The sequence below is a fragment of the Azolla caroliniana genome, unplaced genomic scaffold (assembly GCF_043228905.1).
Source record: "Azolla caroliniana isolate FFs.n. ecotype wild unplaced genomic scaffold, voAzoCaro1.0.p SCAF_11, whole genome shotgun sequence".
Taxonomy (NCBI): domain Eukaryota; kingdom Viridiplantae; phylum Streptophyta; class Polypodiopsida; order Salviniales; family Salviniaceae; genus Azolla; species Azolla caroliniana.
In genome coordinates, this window is record NW_028230446.1 from 16,448,426 (window position 1) to 16,462,513 (window position 14,088).

General features: G+C 39.6%; 1 protein-coding gene and 4 non-coding genes across 5 annotated transcripts; all 5 read left to right on the top strand.

Annotated features, from left to right (window-relative positions):
- The first annotated feature begins 1,217 nt into the window (after positions 1-1,217).
- TRNAC-GCA (transfer RNA cysteine (anticodon GCA)) lies at positions 1,218-1,289 on the top strand. The gene has a single exon. It is a non-coding gene; the product is annotated as a tRNA-Cys (tRNA).
- Positions 1,290-3,202: 1,913 nt separating this feature from the next.
- TRNAC-ACA (transfer RNA cysteine (anticodon ACA)) lies at positions 3,203-3,274 on the top strand. Its single transcript has one exon. It is a non-coding gene; the product is annotated as a tRNA-Cys (tRNA).
- Positions 3,275-4,223: 949 nt separating this feature from the next.
- On the top strand, positions 4,224-4,295 carry TRNAC-GCA (transfer RNA cysteine (anticodon GCA)). The gene has a single exon. It is a non-coding gene; the product is annotated as a tRNA-Cys (tRNA).
- Positions 4,296-4,705: 410 nt separating this feature from the next.
- Positions 4,706-4,777, top strand: TRNAC-GCA (transfer RNA cysteine (anticodon GCA)). Its single transcript has one exon. It is a non-coding gene; the product is annotated as a tRNA-Cys (tRNA).
- A 3,739-nt stretch (positions 4,778-8,516) lies between these two features.
- On the top strand, positions 8,517-9,609 carry LOC147858078 (germin-like protein 5-1). Its single transcript, XM_087327388.1, has 4 exons — positions 8,517-8,776; positions 8,870-9,006; positions 9,135-9,271; positions 9,436-9,609. Exons 1-4 carry the CDS (start codon positions 8,550-8,552, stop codon positions 9,607-9,609), a joined length of 675 nt encoding a protein of 224 aa, XP_087183514.1. The 5' UTR covers positions 8,517-8,549.
- The last annotated feature ends 4,479 nt before the right edge of the window (positions 9,610-14,088 follow it).

A 14,088-nucleotide genomic window follows, 5' to 3' on the forward strand; every position in this document is an offset into this window, starting at 1 on the left:
AGAAGTATTCTTCGACATTGGAATAAACAAAAGAACCAATCATGGGTGCATAGCTAAATGGTAGAGAAATCGGTTGCAGTCTGATGGGTCACTAATTTAATCCTCCTTGTGCCCTAAAGCAAGAAAAGTATATATTACCTCCTACAAATCTCACAACTCAATGGTGGAGTAATCGAATACTAAGATTATTAATTTCAAATCTCTGCACATGAACGTGATGCAAATACTATTGCCAAGAATCTTGTTTGATATTGGAGTTAAATAACCAAATCCATCAAGGGTGCATAACTTAGTGGTAGAGCAATCGGCTACAGTCCAATAAGTCATCAGTTCAATATTGGTTGCACCCTAAACAAGAATATTAGGTATTATCTTTAACAACACTTACACCCTAAGAATATTAATTACAAATTGTTACACACAAACATGCATATTGCTTATGTGTCAAATGTTTCAAATCTAAGATGATATCAATACTAGTTGTAAGAAACATTCTAAAATGATATGAATACTATTGAGAAGACGGTTTTAATACAGGATATTGGAATAAACACAACAACGAATAATTGGTGCATACCTCGATGGTAGAATAATCGGTCGCAGTGCGATAGGTCATCAGTTCAATCGTCCTTGTGCCCTAAATGAACAAGAGTATAAATTACCTCCAACAACACTCACAGCCTTATCTCATTAATTTCAAATATTGGCAAACCAACTTGTGTATCCCTTATGTGTCGAATGTTTCAAATCTAAGATGATATGAATACTATTCGCAAGAAGTATTCTTGGACATTGGAATAAACAAAAGAACCAATCATGGGTTGATAATTCAATGGTAGAGCAATCGGTTGCAGTCTGATAGGTCGTCAATTTAATCCTCCTTGTGCCCTAAAGCAAGAAAAGTACAGATTACCTCCATTAACACTGACAACTTGAGCTTATTAATTTCAAATTATTGCATAGGAACATACGTATCCCATGTGTGTGAAATATGGCACTTATTTTTGGCGAATGGACAGCGCGAACGTACGTTGCCTCACTGTATGTCTACTGAGGGTTTTGATAACTTTTCGCCCGATTCAAATACATTAAGGGTGGACTGCAACAATACTCAAAAACTAAGATTATTAATTTCAAATCTTTGCACACGAACGTGATACAAATACTATTGCCAAGAATCTTGTTGGATATTGGAGTTAAATAAACGAATCCATCAAGGGTGCATAGCTCAGTGGTAGAGCAATCGGCTGCAGTCCGATAGGTCATCAGTTCAATCCTGGTTGTACCCTAAAACAAGAATAGTAGGTATTATCTTTAACAACACTTACACCCTAAGAATATTAATTACAAAATGTTACACACGAGCATGCATATGCCTTCTGTGTCGAATATTTCAAATCTAAGATGATATGAATACTAGCTATCAGAAACATTCTAAGATTTTATGAATACTATTGATAAAACGTCTTTAATACAGGATATTGGAATAAACACAACAACGAATAATTGGTGCATACCTCGGTGGTAGAATAATCGGTCGCAGTGCGATAGGTCATCATATTAATCCTTCTTGTGCCCTAAATGAACAAGAATATAAATTACCGCCAACAACACTCACAGCCTGATATCATTAATTTGAAATCTTTGCAAATGAACTTGTGTATCCCTTATGTGTCAAATATAACACAAACATGCATATGCATTATGTGTCGTATGTGTGTGAAACATAACAGAAACATGCCTATGCATTATGTGTCGAATGTTTCAAATCTAAGATGATATGAATACTATCGGCAAGAAGTATTCTTGGACATTGGAATAAATAAAAGAACCAATCATGGGTGCATAGCTCAATGGTGGAGCAATTCCTTGCAATCCGATAGGTCATCAATTTAATCCTACTTGTGCCTTAAAGAAAGAAGAATATAGATTTCCTCGTATAACACTCACAACTTCATGTTATTAATTTCAAATTATTGCACAGGAACATACGTATCCCATGTGTGTCAAATATGGCAATTAATTACGGCGAATGGAGAGCGCGAACACACGTTGCCTTACTCTATGTCTACTGAGGGTTTTGATTAATTTTAGCCCGATTTAAATACATCAAGGGTGGACTACAACAACACTCACAAACTAAGATTATTAATTTCAAATCTTTGCGAATGAATATTATACAAATACTATTGCGAAGAAACTTGTTGAATATTGGGGTTAAACAAAAGAACCTAGCAAAGGTGGATAGCTCACTGGTAGAGCAATCAGCTGCAGTCCAATAAGTCATCAGTTCAATCCTTGTTGCGCCCTAAAACAAGAAGAGTATGTATTGCCTTTAACAACACTTACATCCTAAGAATATTAATTGCCTTTAACAACACTTACATCCTAAGAATATTAATTACAAAATGTTACACACAAACATGCATATGCCTTATGTGTCGAATGTTTCCATTCTAAGATGATATGAATACTACTGATAAGACGTGTTTAATACAGGATATTGGAATAATCAACAAAACGAATAATAGGTGGTAGAATAATCGGTCGCAATGGGATAGGTCATCAGTTCAATCCTCCTTGTGCCCTAAATGAACAAGAGTATAAATTACATCCAACAACACTCACAACTCGAGATTATTAATTTCAAATCTTTGCAAAAGTACATGCGTATCCCTTATGTGTCAAATATAACACAAAAATGCATAGTCATTATGTGTCGAATGTTTCAAATCTACGATGATATGAATACTATCGGGAAGATGTATTCTTGGATATTCGAATAAACAAAAGAACCAATCATGGGTGGATAATTCAATGGTAGAGCAATCGGTTGCAGTATGATAGGTCGTCAATTTAATCCTCCTTGTGCCCTAAAGCAAGAAAAGTATAGATTACCTCCATTAACACTCACAACTTGAGCTTATTAATTTCAAATTATTGCACAGGAACATGCGTATCCCATGTGTGTCAAATATGGCACTTAATTTCGGCGAATGGAGAGCGCGAACACACGTTGCCTTACTCTATGTCTACTGAGGGTTTTGATTAATTTTAGCCCGATTCAAATACATCAAGGGTGGACTACAACAACACTCACAAACTAAGATTATTAATTTCAAATCTTTGCGAATGAATATAATACAAATACTATTGCGAAGAAACTTGTTGAATATTGGAGTTAAACAAAAGAATCGAGCAAGGGTGCATAGCTTAGTGGTAGAGCAATCGGCTACAGTCCGATAGGTCATCAGTTCAATCCTGGTTGCGCCCTAAAACAAGAATAGTAGGTATTATCTTTATCAACACTTACATCCTAAGAATATTAATTACAAAATGTTACACACAAACATGCATATGCCTTATGTGTCGAATGTTTCAAATCTAAGATGATATGAATACTAGCTGTCAGAAACATTCTAAGATGATATTACTACTATTGATAAAACTTCTTTAATATGGGATATTGGAATAAACATAACAATGAATAATAGGTGCATAGCTCGGTGGTAGAAGAATCGATCATAGTGCGAAAGGTCATCAGTTCATTCCTCCTTGTGCCCTAAATCAACAAGAGTATAAATTACCTCCAACAACACTCCTAGCCTGATATTATTAATTTCAAATCTTTGCAAATTAACTTGTGTATCCCTTATGTGTCAAATATAACACAAACATGCATATTCATTATGTGTCGAATGTGTGTCACATATAACAAAAACATGCATATGCATCATGTGTCGAATGTTTCAAATCTAAGATGATATGAATTCTATCAGCAAAAAGTATTCTTGGACATTGGAATAAACAAAGGAACCAATAATGGGTGCATAGCTCAATGGTGGAGCAATACGTTGGAGTCCTATAGATCATCAATTTAATCCTCCTTGTGCCCTAAAGCAAGAAGAATATAGATTACCTGCATCAAAACTCACAACTTCATATTATTAATTTCAAATTATTGCATAGGAACATGCGTATCCCATGTGTGTCAAATATGGCACTTAATTTCGGCGAATGGAGAGTGCGAACGCACGTTGCCTTACTGTATGTCTATTGAGGGTTTTGATTACTTTTGGCCTGATTCAAATACATCAAGGGTGGATTACAACAACACTCACCAATTAAGATTATTAATTTCAAATGTTTGCACACGAAAATGTTACAAATACTATTGCCAACAATCTGGTTGGATATTGGAGTTAAACAAAAGAATCCATAAAGGGTTCATAGCTCAGTGGTAGAGCAATCGGCTGCAGTCTGATAGGTCATCAGTTCAATCCTGGTTGGGCTCTAAAACAAGAAGAGTAGGTATTTTCATTAACAACACTTACATTCTAAGAATAATAATTTCAAATTGTTACACACAAATATGCATATGCCTTATGTGTCAAATATTTCAAATCTAAGATGATATCCTTGTGGCCTAAAGCAATTTGAAGAAAGGCACATATTTTATGTGACTTGCACCCATAACTTCTAGCTATAAGAAACATTCTAAGATGATACGAATACTATTGATAAGACCTTTAGGATATTGGAATACATACAACAACGAATAATAGGTGCATAGCTCAGTGGTAGAACAATCGGTCGTAGTGCGGTAGGTCATTAGTTCAGTCTTCCTTGTGCCCTAAATCAAGAAGAGTATAAGTTACCTCGAACAATATAAGGGATAGTTGAGTTAAACAAATGAATTCACCAAGGGTGGATAGCTCAGTGGTAGAGCAATCGGCTGCAGTCTGATAGGTCATTAGTTCAATCCTGGTTGCGCTCTAAAACAGGAAAAGTAGGGATTACCTTTAACTACACTTCCTAGGAATATTAATTGAAATTGTTACACACAGACATGCATAATCATTAGGTGTCGAATGTTTCAAATCTAAGATGATATGAATACTATTGACAAAATGTATTCTTGGATATTGGAATAAACAAAAGAACCAATTATGAGTTCATAGTTCAATGGTAGATCATTCGATTGCAGTCAGATAGGTCGTCAGTTTAATCATCCTTGTGGGATCAAGTGCTTAACATGGGATCCTGAATATACGTGGAAGGGAGAACAAGATAAATCATTAGGTTTCTTCGAATACTCGACGCGCTTGGGGAGAAAGTTAGGTTGGTATCGTGAGAAGTGTGCCAACAAGTGGGCCCATGTAGGTGTCGATTCAGTCTTCGTGGATAGAACCAGGAGTAGTATATGGAACTCATCCCTTCCCGAGCGGGTCAAAGTGTTTTGCTGGCTTGTAAGATATGAGTTGTAAATTATCCTACGTACATCGCCTTAACTAATGGAAGTAGTTTTTTTTTTTGGAAAAAAATCATACACTCTTGTTCCCCAATATAGGCTTTAACTCCAATTAAAACATCCAATGGAGTAAATAAACCTATCCACTTCTGTGTAGCAGATCCAATTTGCATCTGAATATTAGAAAGGGCATTTTGTATTGCGGAATACATTATCTTCCCACCCCTTATATTACTAATCTATAACATTTGTTGATCTATAGGTTTAGACAATAATAAATGTTCATACTTATTTTTTGGTGCTTGATTATGTCAATGTCGTAAAGTTTGTATACGCAATAATGTTCAACCTTTGGTTAGTTTTTTTATTGCAAATTCAAGAGGAACTTGTGTCAAGTCTATGATGTTACTAAAAGGATCGAATACTCTATTTTTTGACATTTACTCTAAAAAATGTTTATTTTATTTGGTATGCGCTAAAAAAATTACATTTTCCAGTTGACATTTTCGCTTGTGGGAATGTGGTCGGTCAAAATTTTGAAATTCCAGACAAAGAGAGATTTTGTTATTGTTTTCAAAGGTCAAATAGGACCTACATGTGAAAGTCGGTAGCGACTCTCGATGTTCAATAAATTTACTAAATGTTGAAATCGAGATTACACATTGTGAATGATAGAGAAATTTATGCAAGGATTGGGTTTGGTCGAAGATGTGTGAAAAGCATAATCAAATGTGATCAAGGGCAGAGCATTGTATCAAAGTGCTTAGACTCCTAATCTTGGTTCAAGCAATATGTGTATTGTCAACTACTCTTATCACATGTGCCCCAACCCCCCATGTCACATTGTAGTGCATGTGAGCTAAATAGCATGGAAGCAATGGTTCGGATGACAGACAATGGGATTCGCTCTAACATGAATTGAAGTGTGTGGTTTCCTAGTTTGGTGAAGAATATGGTTTTGTATTTTGGTGCAACAAATGTATTATAACGTGTGGAGCGTGAGTATCGACATTTTTCCCATCTCATGACCCATTGACATTGCAAAAATGCCTCATTTACATAGGAATCTATGCAATGCAGCATGAAGTAAGTGTGTTGTTTCAGTTGAAAATCGTGACCGGACACAACCAGTTGCTTATTCGTATATTCGGGTGAAGAAATCAAGATGAATGTGCATAGATAGAAAAACGACAGAAATACAACTAGAAACAGGGACATAAGATTTAACATGGAAACCCAAATCGAGAAAAACCACGTGGAGTCCACAAACCCCAAAACTGATCACTATATAGAGAGGAGTACAATAAAAAACTCGGAGGCAACGACCTCGAGATCTTCTTCGTCAACAGACGGCTGCAGAGTTACACTCTCTCTCACACACTTAGTTATAGAGGCAACGACCTTCCTGGAACTCACAACCCAATGATACAACAATGATCGACTACACCTTACTAAAGTTTGCCCTAGTTGTATTTATACTTATACAACTTTTTGGCTATTTACATACATACCCCACATGGGGCACATTTCCACCCGTTTACAAATATAGTCTCCCAAGTTGGCTATATCCTAGATTTCGGTTTTGGCCTAGGCCGAGTTACTCATCAACTTGGATCTTCTCTTCCCATTCGGAAGGTCATGTTTCCCAACAGTTTTCGATCATCCAAACTAATTTTCCACATCTTGCATCGAACTAGATAACAAGCTTTATGTTTCGTTTATATCCCTTCTCTTGCTTCTTATCATTCTGAGAGTAAGCTCTTGCCAGTTGAGAGAGAGAGAGAGAGAGAGAGAGAGCAAATTTAACAAAGGCAAAGTCTATTTTACCAAATTAGGGATGATTTTACAATGATAAACCTATTAATCAACTGTGTAAGTCAAAACCAAGATAAGTAAAGGGAGTTGGTTTGTAAAGGAAGTACATGTAGTGGTTTGTAGAAAATTTGTAAGTATGCAGCATATTATTTACAATGTAGCTCCCAATCATTTAAGGTATGGATGGACTTTACATGTTCTTGCATTATATTATGTGTTCACATAACACTTGTTATTTTCTTCCATCCTGGTCAATTAAAATGTGTGTAATAGTTTATGTTATAAGGAAATGGATAGAATTTCCACCTAATATTGTGTAGTATTTCCTTTGAATGTTAACAATACGAGCATTTTTGTTTTCAGACACGAGTAATTATATTATTGGAATGGAATGTTAGTTGAATCCTTCATTGGCAACAAATATTACATTAGTATCACATGCCTAGTTTCGACATGAATAATCCAAATAATGATTAATATTGTCTCTCAAATAGTTCCAACGTATTAATTCATCAACTTCATCACAAAACCAACACATAATACTATGTTTTATCAACTACTACGTTGGTAGTGGGTAAGCAATATAAATAAGATAAACCATATTGAAAGATAGGGTGCCACTCTCATACCTACTATTAGAGGAACACAAAACTATTGGCTTTCACTTGCCTTCCCCCACGTCCTAGGGCTAGTGAAGGATCACTTTCTTATTACATGCTTTGCATATAGTGCAATTTATGAAAACTATGCTGATGTATTAAGAGGGGGCAATGACTTGAGTGTATGCCTTAATTAACACAATGGGATTTTGTGTGTCGTAGTATGAATCTCCCTTCTTAAAAAGGTGACACACATTGAGAAAATTTTGTACTTAGATCCCATGGATCAATATCGGTATCTCTATGGATGTTAAAAAATATCTAATGGAATCTAAGTGCATACACCACAACTCACTTAAGATCAAATAGAGTACCTGAGAGGCCAATGAACAAACGCTAGAGAGACACAAAAAATAATATAAGAAACACCCCCTACACCATAGAAAAGAATGAGAAAAATTCAACTAGAAGCCAATATATGAGTCGATATCAAATGATACCCTCTTGTTTACCGTGTCATTTGGAAAATAGATTAAGTATACTAGAGTTGGAGGTTCCTTACGGAAAGAATAACAATTAGACATGGCATGGGCCACACGGTAAATGTAAAACCATTCAAAGACAAAGACTAGACTAGGATTGTTGATGTGGAGACTAATTATGTTTTCTATTTGGAGACGATCATGACTGAGCAATCCACACACGCGCACAGGCAATTATAAATATAAATATATGGATATAAATAGGCATTGTTGCCAAGTGAAGCAGCAGAAGCAAGAGTAACCAACACTCTTGAGTAAAATATTTGTTTGGTCTTAGTGACTTATCTATCTATATCCCGGCATACTTTCCGTTTCAACTCTTATTTCAGAGTCCTAATCATTATGGCCATGAATGCGTTGATCCCCATCTTGGGTTTGTCAATCAATATAATGATGGCGGTTATGATGACAATGGTTAATGGAGCAGATCCGGATCCGTTGGTGGATATCCCCACGACCGCACCGGAGAGTCAATTCGTCCTCCGAGATTTGTTAACTAATGGTGCCGTCACACGAGACAGCGGAGGTATTAGGGCCGCGGTCAACATCACCAACCTACCCCTCACCATGTAATATACAACATTCATTCTTCTAACACCTAAGCCCTTTAACATGCTCCTCTGTCTTTAAAGTGACCGATGGTTCCTTATATTTGGTTTTAGGTCGGAGGGGATCACGTACGTGCGGTTCCAGATGGTGCCGTGCGGTGTGAACCTGCCGCACACTCACCCGCGTGCGACCGAGATCCTAACACTCATCTCCGGGGGACCACTCCAAGTCGGATTCGTCGACACCTCGGGTGCGCACAAGTTTGAAACAAATTGTCTTTAAAATTATTCTTTTCTAGTAGTGTTAGCAGGCATTTAAATTAGATGGATTCATCATATCATCTAATTTAATGATTGAATTTTCTTCAAAAACAAATAGGGACTCCACACATCAACATTCTGTACCCGGGCGATGTGACGCTCTTCCCACGCGGGCTCCTCCACTTCGAGATCAACGTCGGCAAAGTGACAGCCGACTACATCTCCGCCCTCAACAGCCAGAACCCGGGCACCCTGGTTGGTTCATTCCCATACCCACACACTCCATTAGCTCCTCATTCATTCATTCATTCATTCATTCTTTATATGTCTCTTGCTTGTGTTTCAAACAGCTTATCATCTTACATATGTTTTTTGTATGTATGTTACGTGTGTGTGTGTGTGCGTGCGTGTGCATGCAGTCCGCCAGCCTGTCGCTGTTCCAGGTGCCTGCACGTGCGCTCGCCACGTCACTAAATGCCAGCAGGGCGGAGGTGGCTGACTTGGCATCCACGTTGTTCCCGTACGGCGACGGCCTGAAGAAGACGTCTGACAGTGGATGCATCCCGGGGCGGGACATCACCACCCGTTTCTAACTAAAGTCACTCCAAAATGAATGTACTCATGATAAATAAAAGAAATGAATGAAATAGCCACCACAATTTGCTTTACAACAAAAAACTATCGCATTAATGTGCAGGATTTGTAGTCTCTCCTTTATCTTTGCGGTTTACTAGTGAAGAACATGAATATCAAGTATTGTTTCAGGGTTTACAAGATGTGTTCTTCTTGACATACAATGGGTTTTGATTTTAGTGAAAGCGATACATCTCTCTATATTTGACCTCCGAAGACGATAATATAATCTATCTATCTATCTATTTGTGATCGGCATATCCCCAACCTTGCCACCCACAATACTAACACCCCACTTATGAGGGCCACCAATGTCTCCAAAAATACTTACGTGCATGTCAATGGCATTATTGATTATCAATGGTGTTATCAGTCATAATCTACTTTAATGTAGATTAGTTGGCAAATATGCACTCACCCGAATGTCTAAATCTATATGAGCTTCTAATGACTTGTGTATGTGTGAATGTGGAAATGTTTCGATGTGCATGTGAATGCATAAGTGCATATGAATTTTTACTTGTGTTTGTATAAACAAAGTATACTTCTGTGAACAACATGTTAAGTGTCTGTCGTGCATGTGTGTATGTAAGTGTGTTAATGGTGTGTATGTATGGAAGTCTGTAAATGACTACATGCACAATTAGTTAATGCGTGTTTGTAAATGTGTGAATGTGCCTTTAAATGTAAAATTTGATGGGGGTAGGGGTATCTCATGATTTAGATAAGATGTAGATATATATTTTGTTGGGAACATATGAAATTTCCTCTCCCTTCTTTTCCTTAGATTCATTTCTAGAGGGAATGGAAATAAGTGAAGAAAAAGAATTGGGTTGTAATGTGCCTCACCCCTTACTATTGTAAAAGGGAGTGAGGGATCACCGGGTTAGACCGTTAGGCTTTTATTTCTTCTTCGTCTATTTCGTTTAGGGTTTCGTTCGGTCATCATGGTAGTAGTTAGGAAGGTTTAAGGTTTCCTTCTCTCTTCCTTTAGTCACTGTCATTTCTTTTGTCGTGCTTGGGTCCAGCCTAAATGGCCGCGGTTTTAATCTTTTGGGGGCATCGAGCCTTATAATGCAATGAGCTTATTTAACCTTGTCACGATCTATTTCACTTTGTGTGATTAATCTCTTCTTCCGTCTGTTATCCCTTTGAGCTCAAGGCCACAAAGGGACAGGCTCCCATTCCCCAATGGGGCAGGTCCATGGGGATCTTCACCCAAGGAATCAGGGAAGTGAGAGGGGAAGAATCTGCACTTCGCGGAGGCACCGAGACCGTGGGTAAATAGAGAATTGTAGTGAAAGAGAGAGAGAGAGAGAGAGAGAGAGAGAGAGTTGTGTGTAGCCATGGACACCCACACAGATAGACAGATAGAGACGTGGTGAACAACTGGTATTAAGTAAATAGGGTTATATTAATCAAAACGCACGCACGACACAGTACACGATTACAACCGGATCAGAGCCGGTGATGGACTGTAGAGCTCATTTGCTTCTCTTCTTCATCTCCAGATCACCCCTAAATTAGTCTGAGGCCGCCCCTCTTATAGCGCAAGGAGCGACCATTACAAAAGCCTTTAAGACCTGTCACTTTCCTCCCCAAATTCACTCCTCGATTCGTTCTCCTCGTAACTCTCCCCCCTACGCGATGTCAGAACTCCTATTAATGCTCTAACTACTTAGGACCCCTCATCCTACCAATACCTAGTATTTACATAGTTTAATTCGGTAGGGATGTGCACTCATGCACACCCGTGTTCCCGTGTGTTTCACATGGTTTCTCCTATGGCCCGGAATCTTCACGACATTCACCCCCACCAAACCGCACATCCTTCGGTATGTGCCAGATAGCGAATTTAGTGAGGGATTCCGGGGCCTTCTACTACTCGTCCTCCTCTTCTGAACTACTATTTTCGGCTCCCACCGTTGGGTCTCTTTCCGCCTCTTGAAGGCCTTTATCCGCTTTCCGGCCACTCGTGTCCTCATTCGAGTCCCGTCGAGCTCCTCGAGATCATACATCGCGTTGTCGTTGACGCTGATTACCATGTATGGCCCAAACCTCCATTTTGCGAACTTATGCATAGACCGATGTTGGTTGTCGAGGCTGCTATCGTAAACTAATACCCAATCGCCTTCCTCGATCTTCTTCGGCCGGAGCCGGTGTCGTGAAGATCTGTCACTAAGCGCGGATCGTGAGGCGGAACCACCGGGGTCCTTGACCGGAAGGATTCGAAGTTGGCACAAGCTTTAGCGAGAAAGTATTTAAGATAGATTGAGATTAAACACTTGACTTTAGATTGAGAGAGATAAGATCGAACTTTTAACTTTAGATTTGAGAGCCAAGATACATCAACAAAAAGGTTACAAGTCTCTTATTTGATCATCGAAAATTTTACATTAGTCCTTTCATCTTTTTCCTCCCCTCTTTTATAAATGCCCTCATGCTTTGAGGGTACAAGACATACATAAAGTGCATGTTTGCCATTTGGCACTCATGTATTACATGTGGTGCATGATAACCACGTCACTCATTTAAGGTCTCATGTATGAGAATTTACATGTAAAACTATAATGACAATAATATTATTTTATGAAAATGTCTTGGCTTAGTGGTAAGCCTATAGACTCTCAACTTCGAGGTGCAAGGTTCAAATCCACACTTGCACTCCTTGTGTATATATCTATACATATATATATTTATTTATTTATATATCTATTCGGATGTCGGATGCAGCCGGTTTGCTGGATGTCGCCGGCTCCGCCGCCAGTTGACGCCTCCGTCGTCGGATCCGCCACTGACCGGCCGGTTCCGATTTGCTTACCGGCCGGTTCCTATTTCGGTTTGCTTAACGGCCGGTTCCGGATTGCTTACCGACCGGTCCCGGTTTGCTTACCGGCCGGTTTCGGTTTGGTTTCCATTTTATCGGTCGGTTCCGATTTGGTTTTATTGCTAGTCGTTTTTTGGGAATTTGGCCACATTCATCCATCTAGACAAAGTGGCCAAAGTTCTCTTAGCACAAATGAAAAATAAGGGATCTCAATGTGCTTATATAGCTAGGGCCTTAACTTTTCTATCTATGTGGGATATTTCACAGTTCTTTTTCTTCTTTTTTTTTGCAAAACTTCATACCCACATAAGTTGACACTTAGATGCACTTAGATGTTCGATTCTTATGTTCGTTTCAAGACCTCCATCCTTTTATAGTTTTATGTGATTTTCACACCATTACCAAAATCTTCACGACACCGGTGTGTTTGGTCGAACCTGGCCTTGTTCCGGATTCTCGCTTCTTTCACCCTTGCCGTGGCCGATTCCACGTCCTCCGGCCTCCGCTCGAGTTGTCGGATGCGTGTTGCCAACAACTCTTCTTGACTCATTTCGTTAGCCCAATTGATCGCCATCCAGGAGGTGATCGTCCGCTCCACTAGCATGATGGGTTTGTGTCCATACATAAGTTCCGTCGACATGTACCATGTCACCGAATTGTGGGTAGTCCTGTCTACCCATAACGCGTAAGGGAGCAACCTCAGCCAGTCGCCAACTCGTCCTTCGCACGCGTACACAATGGCCTTTATGATCGGACTATGGCCTCGTTCGATCTTTCCATTTGCTTCCAGGTTGTACGCCGTTGTGAGGGACAGTTTTACGCCTAACCGATCAAACAGTTCCTTGGCCTCCTCTGCATTTAGCTCCCCTCGGTCAGCCACAATATTTCCTACACACCCGTATCGGCATCTGACATCCTCGATCAGAAACTTGCACACTGCCGCGGTGGTCTTGTTTGTTAGTGCTCAACCCTCGACCTGGTTCGTTAGGTATTCCCTTGCTAGCACCAGGTATCACTTCTAGCCTTCTCCCATCGGCATCTTCACTAAGTCGACCATCCACCTGAAGTGCACGGTCGGTGGGTATGTTGGGTGCAGTTTGTCGCGGTGTCAAACCACCGAGTGCATGTGGCAGCTTTCGCACGTTGACACGAAGTCGTGCACGCTCTTATATATGCCCGACAACCAATATTTCTCCTTTAGCTTCTCGAACGTGCCCCATGTGCCCCAGTGCCTGGCCCAAGGGCTTTCGTGGAATTCTGATATTAGTCTCCCTCGATCCTCTACCCGTGCCATTACCTGGAGCGGTGCATCATTTCGCCTCTTCGGGAACCTCCAGATTTTCGCGTTCCGCCGGAAGTACCGGTACGCCTTTTTCTGGAGCTGACTTGCTTCTTCCCTACTCATCGAGGCGTCCATCATCATTGTTCTTAGTAATCTCCCGGTTAGAAGCAACTCCCCATCGTAGTCGTCCTCATCAAACTCGTTCAGGGAGGAGTGCTTCGCCTGTTTACCCTCGTCCTCGCCGATTTGAAGAAGTTTGCGCCGACTTCTTCTTCTTCCAATACCATGTCGTCCTTGTTCTCGAACCTTGCTCTAGAAAGCATATTGGCC

Coding starts and splice junctions, on each gene's coding strand:
- LOC147858078 (XM_087327388.1), top strand. CDS start 8,550: ATGGCCATGAATGCGTTGATCCCCATCTTGGGTTTGTCAATCAATATA. Junction 8,777..8,869: donor ACCAACCTACCCCTCACCAT/GTAATATACAAC, acceptor ATTTGGTTTTAG/GTCGGAGGGGATCACGTACG. Junction 9,272..9,435: donor GCCAGAACCCGGGCACCCTG/GTTGGTTCATTC, acceptor GTGTGCATGCAG/TCCGCCAGCCTGTCGCTGTT.